The sequence below is a fragment of the Papaver somniferum genome, chromosome 5 (genome assembly GCF_003573695.1).
Source record: "Papaver somniferum cultivar HN1 chromosome 5, ASM357369v1, whole genome shotgun sequence".
Classification (NCBI taxonomy): Eukaryota; Viridiplantae; Streptophyta; class Magnoliopsida; order Ranunculales; family Papaveraceae; genus Papaver; species Papaver somniferum.
Genome location: NC_039362.1, coordinates 175599741 through 175618678, shown reverse-complemented (window position 1 = coordinate 175618678; position 18938 = coordinate 175599741). Strand labels below are relative to the sequence as shown.

General features: G+C 36.6%; 1 protein-coding gene across 1 annotated transcript; it reads right to left on the bottom strand.

Annotated features, from left to right (window-relative positions):
* Positions 1-11801: 11801 nt before the first annotated feature.
* LOC113280123 (histone acetyltransferase HAC1-like) lies at positions 11802-16150 on the bottom strand. The gene is made up of 14 exons (XM_026528779.1): positions 16062-16150; positions 15899-15952; positions 15552-15615; positions 15220-15354; positions 14718-14990; positions 14482-14610; positions 14144-14344; positions 13858-14000; positions 13432-13747; positions 13148-13284; positions 12957-13035; positions 12480-12872; positions 12179-12396; positions 11802-12095 (listed from the first exon to the last, which is right to left on the bottom strand). The coding sequence occupies exons 1-14, from the start codon at positions 16148-16150 to the stop codon at positions 11816-11818; spliced, it is 2511 nt and encodes an 836-aa protein (XP_026384564.1). The 3' UTR covers positions 11802-11815.
* Between the last annotated feature and the right edge of the window lie 2788 nt (positions 16151-18938).

Here is an 18938-nt window from a genome sequence, read left to right as displayed (position 1 = left end):
AACATCAAGGGGTTTGATGCGTTGTTGAGTCTCTTGACCAAAGCCTTTCCGGATGCCAAACTACCAAAGAATTTTTATGAAGCTAGAACAACAATCAAGGGCTTGGGGCTTGGCTACATTTTGATCGATGCTTGCGAGAATGATTGTGTTTTGTTCTGGAAAGAGAATGCAGATAAAATTTCTTTCCCGGTATGTCATGCTTCAAGATGGAAAACTACTGAATTGGATGTGGATAACGAATCAATCAGAAGGACACCAAGAGGTAAAAACATTCCAGTAAAGCAATTGCGGTACTTCCCATTGAAGCCAAGACTTTAGAGGTTATTTATGTCTTCAAATACCGCTTCTTATATGCGATATCATGCCAAAAGACGTCCCAAAGATGGAGTTTTGAGGCATCCAGTTGATGCAGAGACATGGAAGACCTTTGATAAGAAGCACCCAGCGTTTGCAGCTAATCCTCCCAATGTAAGACTTGCATTTGCAACTGATGGGATGAATCCGTTTAGGAATATGTTGCATCCACATAGTACATGGACAGTTGTTCTCATCAATTATAACTTACCACCGTGGTTGTGTATGAAAGAGGAAAATTTTATCTTTTCTATGATAATTCCTGGACCCAAATCCCCAGGAAACGACATCGATGTGTATTTTCAACCACTCATAGACGAATTGAAGGAATTGTGGGATGAAGGTGTTGAAACTTACGATATTTCAAAGAAAGAGAATTTTAAATGTCGTGCAGCATTACTTGGCACCATCAGTGATTTCCCTGCACTAGCTATGCTTTCCGGGTGGAGCACCAAAGGGGAATTTGCTTGTCCGTGCTGTGGGCCTGACCGATGTTCAGAACGACTGAGCAATGGGGGCAAGTATTGTTACATGCATCATCGCCGATACTTGACTGCTGGTCATCATTGGTGCCACCAGAAGTCAGCCTTTGATGGAGAGAAAAAACTTCGAGAACCACCACATCTGATGAATGGGGATGAAATTGCTCAATAACTGGCTCATTTTCGACAAGTTCAGTTTGGTAAGAACGCCAAACATACTGGTCTGACAGAAATAACACCGGTTACTTTTGAACACAACTGGAAAAAAAAAGAGCATATTTCATGAGTTGCCGTACTTAAGCTCAATTATATGTTTTCATAATGTCGATGTGATGCACGTTGAGAAGAATATTTGTGAAATTGTATTGGTCACAATGATGAATGTAGAAGGGAAAACGAAAGACAATCTTAAGGCCCGGTTGGATCTGATGGACTGGGGATTACGACCGGAGTTACATTTGAGACAATAGGGAGATAAAATAGTGGTGCCAACAGCTTCTTTTGTCATGTCGCCCAAAGAAAAGGAATCTTTTTCTAGAACTTTGAAGGATATTAAGGTTCCCGATGGACACTCATCAAATATTTCTCGGTGTGTGAACGTTAAGGATCGAAAGATTATGGGTCTGAAAAGTCATGACTATCATGTATTAATGGAATATTTATTGCCTATTGCCTTATGTGGACACTTGGATGGGGATATATTGGAAGCACTGAGTGAGTTATGTATGTTTTTTAAAGTGTTGTGTACACGGGTTCTCAAGATAGAGGATCTGGATAAACTACAAGATAGTATCGCAATTACTTTGTGCAAGTTGGAAAGAATATTCCCCCCATATTTTTTTGTTGTGATGATGCATTTGCCAATTCATCTAACACAACAAGCAAAGGATGCAGGTCCAGTTCAGTATCGGTGGATGTATCCGATCGAGAGGTAAGGGTATTCATTTATTTTATGTGCAACATTTGTCTAATTACATTGACGACTTGGGTGAATATTTATTTTTGTAATTTTTTTTATACAATCACTATTTTTGCATCCTTTGAAGTCTTACTTTAATTACTTTAGGTATCTGCGTAAGTTGAAGTCTTATGTGCGGAATAAAGCTTTCCCCGAAGGATCGATGGCTGAAGCATACCTTATAGATGAATGTATCACTTTTTGTACGCGTTACTTGAATAGTGTTGTTACAAAATTTAATAAACTTGAAAGGAATGAGGATGATGAGGCGCCACAACCTGTTGATCGATTAATAGTTTTCAAACAATCCGGTAGGTCCCTTGGAGATGAAACTTGGGGACACAAAAGTGAGCTGCAAAGCCGTGGCTTAAGAGACGCCGAGGTTAATAGAAGACACATCAAAGAGTTTCCTGATTGGTTTGCAACTAAAGTAAGTACCGATATATCATTGTAACACAATTTCTTTTGCGATTTTAATGACTTTCACTTCGTTTTTTTCGTCATTGATAAACATCTCTATGCATGTATGAATAGATATACCAATTGCATAAAAATGGTCAGGTGAGTGATGAACTATATTCGTTGAGTCAAGGTCCTTCTAAAGAATGTTTGAGTTACAATGGCTACATTATCAATGGGTTTAGATTTCATACAAGAGAGTGGGAGAGTCGATGAAAGTCACAGAATAGTGGACTGTGTGTCCCTCGGGAAGACGAAGGTGTAGCTGAAGATGAAAATGATTTTTATGGAGTTGTGAATAATATTATCGAGGCACGGTATGTGGGTCAACTCCGAGTTCTTCTTTTCAAATGCGATTGGCGACCGATTGCAGGAACAAATGAGTTTGGATTTACTAGTGTCCATATGAATAGAAGATACTATGTGAATGAACCGTTTATTTTAGCATCTCAAGCACAATAGGTTTTCTATATCAATGATGTATATAATAAACAAAATGAAGTGGTTATAAAAACGCAACCTCGTCGGTCTTTCACTATTCCAGAAATAGATTCAGATGGGGAGACTGAAACAGAAAGCTCGACTTCTAGTGAGGCATATCAAGAATGGAATTCAATCTATTCGATAAAAGATCTTAGAGGAGAGCCATATTAGGATCGCAGTGATAGTTTTGTTTGGGATAAGAACGACGTTCCCCCAGAAACTATCAGTCGTGCTGCAGCAGCAGTAGCTTGTCGAAGCCAAGAAGATGAAGAGGAAAATGACACGGATGTCGTTTACACCTCTGATGATGAGGATGAGTATGAATTTGATGATAATAACAACCGCGATGATATGGAATTTTAATACTGGTGAGCATTATTTATCGATCTAATAAAAGTTTTTCCCTGTGTGATGCTTAGATTGTATTGAATTTAAGTGTAATCTATGAGTTAGTTACTGAGTAATCCATATATTGCAGGACTTGTCCGGTTATCAACTGCCAATGGCTTAAAAAATGGACGGGTTTCTTCGTTTCTCTTACAAAATGGACGGTTAACAATTATTGTAATCTTTATTTCATAAAATCTTTGTGCCACTCGCCCTGGCCTTGTAGAAACCTCAATTGTTATTGCACTGTCTATAGTTCCCAGTTCACAAATGGTAGGAAAATATTGAACACTTGGGTGTCCTTCCTCATTTATGTGTGTAACGCAGTTCCGAGCTTGTATTCTGGCTATAAGCATCTGAATTCGAAGAATTGTTTTCAGTTAACTTAGATCAAATCATTTGCTTTGGTTAGCTCTCCTGACCTTCCTACTCCTGTTCCACTGTAAATTTCTTCTGTTGCTCGTTTACATCCATCTAATTTGGTCCCTTTCTTTCTTCTTTGTTTCTGTTTTTTTTTTTATAAGGGTAGATGTTCATTTCCTTTCTCAAGATTTGTCTGGATCTGTTTCGAGTTCATGTCTATTATTTGTAGGATACCTGTGGTTCTAGGCATTCATACCTTCTGTGCAAACACTTTCTTCAACCTGTATTCTCAATCTTTCCGGATATGTTGGGTACAAGTCTATACTTTTTAGAATATTGTAGTTTTAGCCTTGTAATTGGAAAGCTCACTCTGAACCGTTGTTATCCCTTCCATTCTCTGCCCCTGCTTTTTCACTCGTCACATTTCTTCAATCTTTCTTTGTTGATACAATCCATCAATCACCCTCATGCATCAGCAGCCACCACTATCAAAGAATCATCATGACAACCACTTAACGTCAACACAATGCTGCCAATATGGACTGACTTGACCACCTTGTAAAACAAATGTAGGGCTCATCATCACTAGATAAAATCTGTCATTTTATTAATCAAGAGATTTAAGTTAATCACTAATTCCATTTCCGAACAATAATTCAACCAAAGTGTTGTAAGGATTTAAGTTACACATTTAACTGTGAAAACTTTTATAAATCCCATACCAAATAGTGACGCCATCTTAACAGTTAAAGATTCTCGAAAGGGAAGAGTAGTAGTTCAAATTCCTTAACTTAAATCACAATTTAATGTTTTCAAAAAGACTGATCAAGAATGAGTGTGATAGCGAATCAAGAACAAGTATTATAATTTAGCAAATTCTTATTTAATTAATGGAAACTCAATTCGGAGGATATTCTTACCCTTTCCCTTGTATTTTCTTTAATATAACCTTGGTTCCAACGAGTAATACTGTAGGTGACTTCTTGAAACAAGAGCAGGAAAACATCAAACTATTTTATTTATTTTTAAGCAAACTATTTACTGAAGAACGAGAAACATAACTGCAAAGGGCCTCAAACTTTTAATTTAAATGTCAACATGTGTTTTAACAATTAACATAATCTAGTTGGTGTATTTGGGTGCTCAAACCTTTCGCAATCACAGTTGCTGCATTTAGTTTCCGAAGTCTTAAGAAACTATGCAATCTGTTACTTGTGGAAGCTTAGTTGCCGAAGAGTTTGGAAACTAATGCATTATATGTGGTTGGAATATATTTGTTGCTGAAGAGTTTTGAAACTAATGAAACCAATAGTTGTGATTGACGTGTTGTCAAACCATATAGGAACTAATAGTTGCCTTCGCCTAGTTCCTAAAGCATCAGGCTACTAGTATATTTCATATAGTTGGCATATACTTGTTACTAAAGAATTCAAAAACTAATAAAAATAATAGTTGCGGTCAAATTGTAGCTGAAGTATATAGGAACTACTAGTTGCCTTTGACTAGTTTCGGAATCTTGTGGCAACTAATTTTTTGGAACGGTTGCGAGATTTTAGTGGTCTTTGCTACGTTTTTTTGTAGTGCACCTTTGCAGAAAATACAACTTTGGTGCAGTTTTCTCCCATATTTGATTATCTTACTTCCCAAGTCAGATCTTCAAAGCGGTTGTCGTATTCTGCTGTTGGACGGGTAAAAATGTGAATGGAGTCCGAGATTATGCTAACATCATGGACTAGATTATGCAGACTTGCAAACAGAGGGCCTTTTCTAAGTCAGTAAAGGTATACAAACAATTTTTTTCCTCTCTCTGGATAACTTTTTTTTAATTTCTTTTTTATTGGTTAGGTATATAATGCAAAAAAATTTAGTTTGTTCAAATTAAAAGAACCCATTTTCTTCTTTATCTGTCATCGACTCAGCAGCTAGACGAGAAAGAAGATCTAACAACCACAATAACATTAAGCTAGCCTGCCGAGTGAATGACCTTGCAAGTGGTTTGCAGAACGTTGTTGTGAATGGTCAAATAGCCAACGAGTGAATGGTCTACCAGTGGTTTGCAGAATGGTGTCGTGAGTAAACAGATTAACACTGCAAAATCATTTGCTTATAGTGATATAGCTTTGCCTCCTTGCATAATATATCTTATTTGTTACAAATTAATAGTTTTTACTTTGTATCCTTCCGTAAACTTTTTGCAAAAATAAACCTGAACATCCATGATACTTTTTTTTTAGAAGAAAAAAGAACATCCATGATACTTTGTTTATGCATCGAGGGCTTCATGACCAGCACATTTTGGTTGTGTCGGTACTAATTTTTTATTGTGAATATATATTGAATATGACGGCAAGGCATGTGATAGGAATTGTGCAGGTAGAGATACTATTTCTGTACATAACAAAATGACATGTTTATTAGATAAATGTGTCCTGCATTTGTGTTTTAGTCAAGTCAGTCTTAGTTAAGTTGACTTATACTGGTATTGTGAGTGTGTGTGAAGTCTGTGTGTAATAAAACTACAGCATTGATTGTATTAAATAAGCAATCATAGCTTTTGTAAGAGTTATCTCTTTTCAATACAAGTTTATCTGTTTCTCATGGTATCCGGCTGAGTGCTCGATCTCAGGAGAAATTTTTCAACAATTTTTCAATCAATCATTAAAATCTTACCTGCAACTAATTTTCATCATCTTTTTCAGGAAGAATTTGTCTGAGAATCAAATTCTTTTTCTAAACCTTTCTTAGGTTCAACATTATTTCGATTCAGATCTATTGAAGATTATTTTCTTGAATTTTAATTCACAAAAAAATTCTTCTATTGCCGGTTGTTCATGTCCATTATTGTTTACACACGAAGAAACAAGATGTCTTCCGCTGCTCCGGCTGGTAATTGTTTACCTTTTTCATTACCTTTTTCAAATATATCAAATTTTGTTTCCTCCAAATTGGATTCTTCAAATTACCTTGTTTGGAAGGATCAGTTTGAGTCAATCTTGATTACAACTGATTTATAGTCATGTTACCGATGATGATCAAGAGCCGCTTAGGGAGATTGTTGTTAACGGTGTGAATACAATTAATCCTGAGTGTGTTTTATGGAGAAAATTGGATTGTTTTGTTGTTAGTTGTTTAAAAGCAACTTTTACTCCATCTGTATCTGGAGATGTGTTGGGTCTTTCTTCTGCAAGTGAAATTTGGAAATTGCTTGAAACTATCTTTAGACACCAATTCATGGCTAGGAAAACTTTGTTAAGAAATCAGTTGCATAGCTTCAAGAAAGGGAATCTTACTATTCAAGTTTATCTACAAAGCATCAAGACTATAACTAACAACTTAGCTGCTATAGGTGAAAAGGTTCCTGAATCAGATTTAGTGATGCATGTTTTGAATGGTTTAGGCAGAGAATTTGATAGTTTTGTCATTGCTGTCCAAAATAGAGAGAATCCTTTTACTTTTGCTGAGTTAAAGCCAAGACTGCTGAATCATCAGCAATGGCTTATTGCTCAACATCATGACACTCAGAGTATATGTTTGATAGTCAGACCTCTTCTGCTTTTTATAGCAAGAATAATAATGGTGGTAATAACTTTGCTGGAAATAACAAGAATAAATTTAAAGGATCAGGAAATTTCAAGAATTCTACTAATGTAAAGGGTGGTTCAAGCCAAGAAGGGTCTTCTAGTGGAGCTAATGGTTATGTAAGAAGAGATTTTTCTCAAGTAGAGTGTCAAATTTGTAGGACAAAGGGTCACTATGCAAGTAGATGCCATTTTAGGTATCATCCTCCAACCCCAGCTCCTACTTCTTCTACTTCTGGTCATGTAGCTACTGTGGAAAATATAGAACAACAAGCTGCTTCTGGTTCTTCTGGGGTTCAAGATTTTGCTGGTTTTTCTGCCTACTCTACAAGTACTTCTACTCCATAGTGGATTTCTGATTCAGGTGTAACAACTCACATGACTGGTGATGATACTTTACTTTAACATACTTCTACTTACAAAGGCAAGGATCATGTGCAAATTGGCAATGGTAATTCCTTACCTATAATTTCTACTGCAAGTTCTATTATTCAACCATCCGACACTAGTTTTAACCTCAACAATATTTTATTAGTTCCAGCAATGAAGCATAATTTACTTTCTGTTGCAAAGTTCACACATGATAATTCTTGTTACAAGTTTTATCCCTTTGGTTATGAAATCAGAGATTTAGATACAGATATTTTAATGGCTCAGAGAAAGATGGTTAACAATCTATATCCTATTAGTCATATTGTGCCTACCAATTTTGCTTTTGTTTCTAATATAGTTGCTTCTTCCTCTACATGGCATAATAGACTAGGTCATCCTTCTCAGCATATTCTTCAGAAATTATCTTCTCAACATAAGATTGTTTTAACTTCCAATTCCTCTCCTTCTTTATGTCATCCCTGTCAACTTGCTAAGAGCATGAAATTGCCATTTCAATTGTCTCCATCACATGCTGATACTCCATTGTCACTCATTCATTGCGATGTGTGGGGTCCTACTATTTATTGTTTGAATGGTTTTAAATACTATATAGTTTTTATTGATGATTTCAGTCGTTTTTAATTGGATTTATCCAATGGAGTTAAAAGCAGATGCTGTCAAGTGTTTCTCACATTTTAAAACTTTGACTAAAAATCAATTTACCACAAAAATCAAATCTTTTCAAGTTGATGGTGCTTCTGAGTTAGTTAAAGGTCCTTTTAAGGTTTTACTTGAATCTAGTGGTATTCATATTCGTATTTCTTTTCCTCACACCCCGGAACAGAATGGCCTTGCTGAACGCAAGCATAAGCACATTACTGAAATGGGTAATTCCCTTTTGTTTCATGCTTTATGCCCTAAAGAATACTGGTATGATGCATTTCTCACAGCTTCTTATCTCATAAACAGAAATCCTACAAAACTTTTGAACTATAAGTCTCCTTTTGAAGTTTTATTTGGTTTTGCTCCTGATTATAGTTTTCTTAAAACCTTTTGTGTTGTTTGCTATCCTTGTTTAGCTCATTCAAGAGCTGATAAATTATCTCACAAATCAGTTAAGTGCATTTTCATTGGTTATAGTATTTTACATAAAGGTTTTAAGTGTTATAATCCTCTCACCAAAAAGTTGCATATTTCAAGAAATGTAGTTTTTGATGAATCTCAGTTTTATTTTGCTTCTTCTTAAACTGATTTTTCTCCTCCATCTCTTACTGATTCTTGTGTTATTTCTGAAATCCCTTCTCTTTCTGAGTCTGTTCCTACTAGTGCTGTTGTCACTAGATCAAAAACTGGGATTTTCAAGACAAAACCATTTCCAGATCATGTTTTAGTCTCTACTATCAAGCATCCTTTGTCTCATGTTCATACTTCATTGTTAACTACTATTTCTGAGCCTAAAACTTTTAAGGAAGCAATTAAGGATCCTAAATGGCTAGTGTCTATGAAAGAAGAACATGATGCTTTAGAGTTGAATGAAACTTGGAAAAAGGTGCCACCAGAACCTCATATGAATATATTAGGTTGCAAGTGGGTTTATAAGGTTAAGAGAAAGCCTGATGGTACTATAGACAGACTCAAGTCTAGGTTAGTTGCTAAGGGTTTTGATCAGCAAGATGAAATCGATTTTAATGAGACTTTTAGTCCACTTGTGAAATGTACAACTGTCAGAGTTGTTCTTTGTATGGCTTTGAACTATAACTGGAAAGTTAGACAATTGGATGTTAGTAATTCATTCTTACATGGTTTTCTTGATGAGGATGTATATATGATCCAGCCACCTGGTTTTGTGGATCCAGTTCATCCTGAGTATGTTTGTCATCTTCAGAAAAGTTTATATGGACTGAAACAAGCACCCAGAGCTTGGTTTCATAGATTTAGTTCATTTCTACTAGATTCTGGTTTTAAAAAATCAATTTCTGATAATTCCATGTTTGTTTTTCATCATGACAAGGATATAGTTATTCTATTACTCTATGTTGATGATATTCTTTTGACTTGTAGTTCTCCATCTTTGTTGGATTCTTTTATTACTTCTTTGAAGACTGAATTTGCTATGAAAGAACTGGGTAATTTGGGATTTTTTCTGGGAATTGAAGCTATTGGAAATTCTGATACAATTGTTCTTACAAAAAAAAAGTATACACTGGAGTTGTTAGATAAAGCTAAAATGTTGGATTGTAAGCCCTGTGATACTCCTGCTGTTAAAGCTTCAAGAGCATATATTCATGATGGTACTTTACTAGCAGATGTCTCTGAGTAAAGGTCTATTGTAGGTGCTTTACAGTATTTAATTGTCAGGGACGGAGCCATAAATCTTTCACAGGGGAGGCTAATGTATAAAACATATATTTTTAGGGGGGCTTATTGAAGGATTTTTTCTCCAAATAACAAAAACATCAAGGGATGTCTAATGAATTAACAAAAAACAGGGGGGCGGGGGACACCCCTAGGATGCACATAGCTCCGTCCCTGTTAACTGTTACAAGACCAGATATCTGTTTTGGTTTTCATTATGTGTCCCAGTTTATGCATGCACCCGCAGATATACATTTACAACTTGTTAAGAGAATCTTGAGATACTTAAAGGGAACCATTGGATTATGTATTACATTAAGAAAGGGTGATTTGCAAAACTTGAGAGCATATACAAATTCAGATTGGGCAGGCTGTCCTGATACAAGGAGATATACATCAGCATATGCAGTTTTTCTTGGGTCTAGTTTGATATCTTGGTCTTCTAAGAAACAACCAACTATTTCAAAATCCTTAACTGAAGCTGAGTATAAGTGCTTGTCTGTGGCCTCAGCTGAGCTTAAGTGGCTTTCTTCTTTATTAACTGAGTTACATATTCCTTACAGTATTCTGCTAAGATTTATTGTGATAACACCAGTGCTATTGCTTTATCTTCTAACCCAATCTTTCATGCCAGGACAAAACATATAGAACTACAATATCATTCTGTCAAAGAGCTTGTGGATGATGGTTTTATTCAGTCACATCATGTTGCTTCTGAAGATCAGTTGGCAGATTTATTCACAAAGGGATTGTGTCATCCAACTTTCTCAAGGTTGCTGTTACAGTTGTTAGGATAGCTGCTTAGCTGTTTTACTTCACTGTCTCCTGCTTAGCTCCTACTTCAGTGTTCTCTGCTTCAGTGTTTCTTTCTTCAACTTATTAGATAAATGTGTTATGTATTTGTGACAAACTGTTCTGTCTATCCCTGAACAGTATTAGATAAATGTGTCCTGTATTTGTATTTTAGTCAAGTCAGTCTTAGTTGACTTGACCTATATTGGTATTGTGAGTGTGTGTGAAGTTTGTGTGTAATAACACTACAACATTGATTGTATTAAATAAGCAATCATAGCTTTTGTAAGAGTTATCTCTTTTCAATACAAGTTTATATGTTTCTCAATGTTTAGTTCTGCCCAATGGTGGTTATGTTATCTATCGTGCTGATCATCAGCACTCCGAGTAGGACCGGTTCAACACTATGTAAAGAGGAACTCTGACCATTTAGAACTCCGTTGATAATTGGCCAATTTCTTCTACTTTATCTTTATGTTACATGTACCTTCTATGTTGATGTTCAAGTTACCCGTATATAAATCTCGATGTAAGACCTTACTAAGAAATCAACTGATCAAATAGCCCGCGCAAATTGCGCCGCATGAAAGACCTTGTTAATGATATATAGGGAAGCAATATCTATTATTTTAAAAAGGTTGTTTCCTATCTTATAGGAGAACGGGAAAACCCTAGTGGTTGATCTGGAAAAATTAACCACGGTAAAATTCTAAGTGATGGTTCATGCACCCAAGTGGTAAATTTGGAAAATTAACCACGGTAAAATTCTAAGTGATGGTCATGTTATTCTTTTTAAATGGTAAAGAATTTTGGTGTGACGAGTTTCAAACTCAGGTATCGTCATCCAATGATTTTACCCAGATATTACAGTAACATCAGTATGATGGTAGCTCATTCTTTTAATAAAAGTTTGTCTGTGGCTCTATGCTCCGTTTAGTTTATATGGAATTTTTTTTTGGATCGAAACACCTTGTTATAGTACTTTCATCAGAGTTACTCCGTCTTTTTTTTTTTTTTTGGAAAAAAGATAGATACTATAAGGAGTTTTAGCATATAGAAATAAAGATCATCTTTGGCATGTAAAGATTTGCTAATTAATACCGAATGGATTCCTATAACAAAAGCATATAGCAAAATCAAATTGGTTCTGGAAGCTTCCCCATCAGCAGTTCCAGGAATGGTTTTTACTAATAATGGTGGAGTCCTGTCCTGGCACCATTCACTCTATCTTTTTATACACATATCCACTCATCATCCGTGGAGTGGTGTTCATCCATCTTATCCAGCACAGCCTCCCCTACAGAGAGGTGGCCCATTTTCTCCACCACAACGCCTGCAACGTAGTAGTAGTCTTCTTCCATTTTATCCAGCACAGCTTCTCCTACGGAGATGTTATCCATTTTGTTCAGCACAGTCGCCTCTGCGGCTTTTTTCCTAATCATCTCCATCACGGATGCTCTACGCCGAGTATCAGATTGTTCTTGCAACCTCTTCAAATGTTCTTTCAAGTCCCTGAAGACAAGACGAAAGGAACACATAAATGTCTGAATAGACATCATCTTATGTAAGAGATGTAAGCTTGAAAGACTACTCACCTACAACGCATCACATGGCACTCTGATTCTTTGCATGCTCTAGCGTGAACTTGAATGAGACACCACATTTTTTTACAACGAATACAACCTCCATAAGCACGAACTTTGCATTGTATACCATGGCGAAATATCCCTTTAACCTTACGGCAGTCGAGGTACAAGCATTGCTTATGTCTACATTGAGACGCGTGGACCAGAAGATCAAGCATGTTTTCAAACTGCAGTACAGATCGTAATACCATGTTAGAAGTTATATACTCTGCAGACTCAATAAAACATACAGGTAAGAGAATCCATATACCTGCAAAACTCGAATTTTCCGAGCTCCTAAAGTCTGTGCATCGCCATGAGCAGTTGATGGATGGATTGTTAACTTATGAGGATGATTAACACCGCCATCCATCTGGAAACAAGAATTGCATACATCGTAGTCACGGCAGATTCCACACCTCCATATTTGACCTGCTTCAGTGTATTGCTGGCATACGTTGCATGTACTACCAAAAGCAAAGGAAGTTGGATTATGAAGATGATATAAAACCATCATTGACGAATGCTTTGCTCTTCGCAGTGTATTGAACTGATAATGGTTTTCTCGACATAGAGATAAAAATGATTGTCTAGTGTCAAGGAATTCACTATGCTGAATCTCATCCTTGTCCTCAGTATTTTCTGCTACATCCCTTACTTCAACCTGATCAGCGAATTCTCGAATTAAAGACAGGTTTGTGTTAATTATAAAAAAAATTTAAAAAAATTTACTCCAGCACGCACTTACCGGATGAAAAACATGTTTATCGTTACTACTGATAGGATGCTTATCTTTGTCCTCTAGTTTTTTCTCTACACCATAGCACCTGCAATGAAGTGTGAGGGCTTTTTAAAAGGAGATGCCGAGTTTAGCATGTTTATGCTACCGGAATGAGAATTGCTAAATATAAAATATTTGCAGATATAGGAATTGCTTACTTGTCACAAAGCTGAAATTTATTGCAACTGATACAAACCCAACGGTATCCAGATACCATTAGTTTACCACAATGGTTGCATGAATGTTGCAGGTGTACCATGATAAAATCTTCTTTCGGGCATATGGTCTCACCAAGCTGTGAAAAAAATGATAATAGACTTAGAACTAAAACGATTCTCAAGAAGAAGAAAATAAATTGTTATGTGCAGCTGAGGTCCTATCATGCTGAAATTTGTAGCAACTTCCACCGACGATGACTTCACCCTAATTTCTAAAAAATTACCTTTTGCATTAAAAGAAGATCTTTTGCAGCATTTGCAAGAGTATAAGCTTGAGCAGAAGCTTTTAAAACCTTTTTTGTCATAATCTTTTGGGTATTCCCTTTGTTTCGTAGTGTTCTTCTCTCGGCCTCTTCTTGATGGTGTTGATTGATTATGTCTCCGGCAGCACCAGGCCAAAAATCACCATCGAAGTAAGGCAACCGAGAAGCAGTTAGCTTGGCCTTACTTTCTCCAGTAGAGATAAAGAATTGCTCATATATATTAGTGAGCTCAATCACAATGTTTTCCTTTGAAGCTTTTCGTAGCATTGCTAGAAACCTGAATAAGAGAGAATCCAATGCACATTCCAAAGAGGCATTAGTGAGGAAGTGGGACTATTACGCCAGCAGTTCTTTTGAACAGCATAAGTAGCGTGCAATCAAGCTCACCACTCCCTGAGTTTCTCAGAATTAGGTGTCTTCTGAATTTCCGGATGGCAATGAAAGATACAGTCATCATCCTTCAAGGGAGGGCACGCCCATATATAGCATCTCGTGAATCCTCGTAGCTTGCAAAACTCAAGGTATCCTATCTAGAAGACACGTAAAAAAGAAAAAGGAATGACACCATATTATTATGTGCATTTTAGAAATGCCGAGTGTTGAGGATTATCTACATGGCGAGCAGCAAAATGAAAATACAAACAGCAAAACTGGAAATTTAAATGATTATTACCAGAATTTCATGATATACAAATGTACGAAGAGCCTCCCCACTAACAGTTCTTATTTCAGGTTTGAAGTATTTGACAGAATCCAGATGTGAAATATACACTGCACGCTCATTTGGGTGCTGGCATTCAGAGCCATATTCTTGAACTTGTATGCCAAAAAGACACACTTCTACTCCTTCAATCTCTTGAAACAACAGAATTATCTGGAGGAAACATTTCCCAGCGAATCAAATCTTGGACCCTTAGAGGCAGTTGAGTCCACCAACAGTAGTAGTCTTAATTGTGGGTTGCCCCCCAAAAAAGCATAAATTTATGATTACTGAAGAGAAAGTCAAAATACCTTGGATTTGTAAGGAAATTCTAAAGGATAATTCTCTTCTTGAAATATTTCCAGAAAACGCTGATTCACTTCCAACATTTTGTCAACAGAAGACACAACTCTGACAGTAAGTGATTCTGCTCCGGGGATCTGGAACACCGACGAGAATTAGTTTTCAGATGGTACTGGCAGTAACAGAAATGAAGTTCTATATCTAACGCTAAACACAAACGCGTACTATAACTAAAAATAATTACCTCATCAATACTCTTCCCGTTTAACTGAGCCCTTTCTTGTTTATCCTGCGTTAAACACTTGAAAAGCCGCATCTCTATGTGATCACTCAATCTTGTTTTGGGTAGATCTTTTGCACCAAGAGTTTGTGGTGACGGGTTTCTTTCTCCTCTTTCGACCTCACCTATGTAGCATTCGTCGCAAGTGTATTTTTGCTGCTTTCCATCATTCCTCCGTCCATTAAACAGGGCACATATTTCATGTTGCCAAGCTTTACATTTATCACATTGAACCCACTGCAGATAGACAAAGTAGTCACAACTAAACTCAACTTATTTGGTAATCAAATAACAGGCACAGCTGTCTAATAACAGGCAGCTTGCATCCTGGGCACTCAGTATCTCCGCGAGGACACGAGCTACGAAGTTAAACTACAGATCTTGTACGCTTAATCTGATAGTCAATACTCAACTCAAGTCTCACAGTAAACATGTAACAAACATAGCAAGAGCTGCAAATTCTTACCCATTCATCAGTTTCTTCATTATTTTTCTTCTTTTGAAGCCTCTCCTTTGGAACTGCAGGAACGCAAGAGATATCCCTTGTCACACCATTTACAGGGGGAGGTTCATATGTAAGTTCCTCCGCTCCACACAATTGTTGGAATATCTCGCCCTATACAAGAGCCAAGGTTGCCGTGAAGACTGTAACCGTGGAGCATGTGTTCACTAGAGTGGAGATAAAGTCAAGAGGAAGACCACGTCATTGTAAGCTACTAGCTAGTAAATCTGTTTGTATAGTCAGATTACCTAGTCAAGATGTGATCCGTCTCGATACCCATAATTTATTAACAATTGACAGGAATTCTCACTCATCGAGTTTTCCGTCGATTGCTGTGTGTTTTTCAGCCTTTGGTCTGCTCTGCAATTGAGTAGGAAAGAAAATATCATTTGACTGGTTATGAAATTCATAGAAGCCCATAAGCAGGCAGAAACAACAACAAAACAGATAATAAAACACACATATTTACTGACTCGGTTTGACTTCTTTTAGGAAACTTAAGACGGAAACTGTCGCACAACTGGAATTAAAAAAGTTTCTCAACGAGCATAAACGATAATTTCCATCCTAGGTTAGGATGTAGATGAGTTTTGATTCTACAAGACATCAACAACTGTAATAGAAACTGTAAAAAGAAAATTACCTATGATTTTGATCTAAAGATAAATAATTTGCCATCTCTTCATCGAGTTTCAACCTATTTAAAGAAAAGTCAACCACAATAAGAATACAACCATCAAACAACAATAAAATGATAAACGATAGAAAACGCAAACGTATTAATTGTCTAACTCAGTCAGACTCACTTTAACAAACTAGAATGGTGAATGGATACCATCGATGCACCATTGGAATTATAACAGTTTCTCAACAAAGAATCAGCGATAACTTCCATCCTTTTAGGATGTAGACGAGTTTAAATGTCTATAAAAACATCAACGATTGTAATTTTTTTCCTTTTACCTTTGTTTTTAATTTTGAGATACTCCAAGAACTAAAAAAATTAACCACTGTTTGTAATTTATTTTTTACCTTCGTTTCTGAATTTGAGATAAATAACTTGCATCCTCTTCATCAATTCTTAACCTAATTAAAGAAAATTCAACCACAGTAAGAAACTCTAGAAACTAGAAAAATTTACCACGGTAAAAAGTAATTCTTCTTTTTTTTCCTTTTCCCAGTGCAATTAATGTAAGCCTGCAGATTATCCTGCAAATCTTTTAACCCTAGAGAAAACAATTATGCATCAATCAAGAATTAGAAATAGAGTTGCGAGAACTACCAATCCCTGCATCGCATAAGTTTTATTTAATCGGTTGAAAAAAAAGAAAAAAAAACTCACCATAGGATCTAGCAATCGGAGTTTCGGTCCATTACTGACTCCTGTTATTGTGATCTATCCAGCAACTAACTGTCTCTACATAACACACGACCAAAAACAAATTAGGATGTAAATGAGTCCCGACGTCTACAAAAACATGAACACCAGCTTCTTAAATCCCCTACAATTTCTTAAGATATCTTTCAACCTTGAAATCCTTTACCCCTAGTAGTAAAAACAGGAAATCTATATATTTCATTTTATCGATAAAAAAATGCTTCAATCAAGAATTACTAATAAAATTGCCAGAGAGGTACAGGGAAATCCCGGCATCTCCACAAGTCTTATTCTTAACAATTGGTCAAAATGGAAAAAAAAAATTATAATAAGGAAAACTCACGGTTGGAGGATCCAGCTATCGGGCTTTGGGATGACCGCCTCGTAGCCTGAAAAACAAACAGATTTCGGTTTAACAAGAGAAGTAAATGCTTTAAAAGTGTTGTCAAATTCTCCCGCAGACATGCAGTGTCACTGTGTCAGGTTAAATACTCACAAGTGCATCTGGTACTTCCAATCTACATTTTCATGTTACTTTCGTCTAGGCAACATGGAAATACTTTACACACCTTAAAAACTGGAGCCTCCACGAGCTCCCCAAAGTCCTGGCCAATATCAGGAGGAGGTATTGTGGAATCATTCTCGGGTCCTTCTCTGTGAGATTTGACTACACCAACTGTACAGTGAATTGAAAGACAATCATCTTTAAGGTAGTCAGACATCTCTAGCGCAGTTCTTTTAAAAAATCGTTTCTATCCCCACATGCTACCCCGGTATTTAAGCGTATGAGGACCATTCTCAAGGGTTCTTCCCCCAAAGTGACCATGAACCTTATGCATTTCTTTCCCACTCAAAAGTGTTAGTTCAAAAATAGCCCTAACATCTGTACCTTCACTAGCAAGAGCTATGAATAGAGAAATATAATAAGCATGATCTTCAAGATCTTTTCCATCTGGATAGAAATATATCGCCCATTTATATCCACCGACATTAAATGTATCCGAAGCTATATATTTCCCAATCCCTAAACCTTTTGATAATGAATAACCTGTGATCTTGAATTGATGAGACCCATTTACTGTCTCCAGCACAACCTCTGCAGCTTGTTTTCTGGTCATATCCAACGCAGCTGCTTGACGTGAAAAAATTTGCAAGGATTTCTGATAAGTTTGCAAGGGTTGCTGATAAGTTTGCGGTTGTACAAAAGTTGGTTGCAGATAAGTTTGCAAGGGTTGCTGATTCCTATTCATATCATCTATCAAGTACCTGAAGACAAAAACAGAGGAAGCATAAAAGTTGTTATAGGACAGATTAAGTGTCATCCTGTTTGTTTGTTTTTTTGGCTTATAAAGATCACATGTCATAGATATGCACTTAAAAAAATGTACTCACCTACAATGCGGCACATAACAAAATTCTTTCTTGCAATTCCGGGCGTGAAGTTGAAGGAAATACCACATTTTTGTACACGGATCACAGCCATTACCATAAACACTACTTTGGCACGCTATACCATGACACTTTATACCATTACGATACATTTCCTTAACCCTAAGGCAGTCAGGGTCCTGACATTCTGGAAGTTCGCACTGGAATGCATGGAGCATAAGATCAAGCACATCTCTATGCTGCATGACGGAAGTGCAATATAATGTCAGAAGTTATATAGACTGATACACATTGTCATGTTTCGAAATTTCTACTTACAGAGAATATTTTATCGAATTCTGCATACTGCATTTTCTGTTTCTCTTGATTTTCTGCTTCATGTTTTGTCATACAGCTACTAGTACCTGTCTCAACATAGTACGAACCAAAAACAGATTAGTAGGTAGATGAGTATAGAGATCTACAAAAAAAAATGAACAAATCCACTACTGGTTTCTTAAGAGGTCATTCAACCCTAATAATATATTTGTACAGGGTTCAAACCCCATATCTTCCTAAGTTAGAATTTTAATCGAACAAATGCAAGAATAAGGAAAACTCACGGTTGAAGGATGATTTAGCGATCAGGGATTGGAATGACTGCATCGTGGGCTGACAAACGAACGGATTTAGGTTTTGACTTGTTTCTCCCATTAATGGTAAACTTTATTTTTACTGATTTTATGGATAGGGAAGGTGGTAACTGGTAAGGTGGTTTTGATAGGTAGATTCCTAATTTATAGGAGAATGCAAAATGATACAATACAACACTCCCCATTGTACTTTACATACTATCCACGTCAGCACACGAACAACTGAGTTTCAATGGTGTGACACCAAACATGACTTATGATAAGAGAGGACACCCAACAAGCCA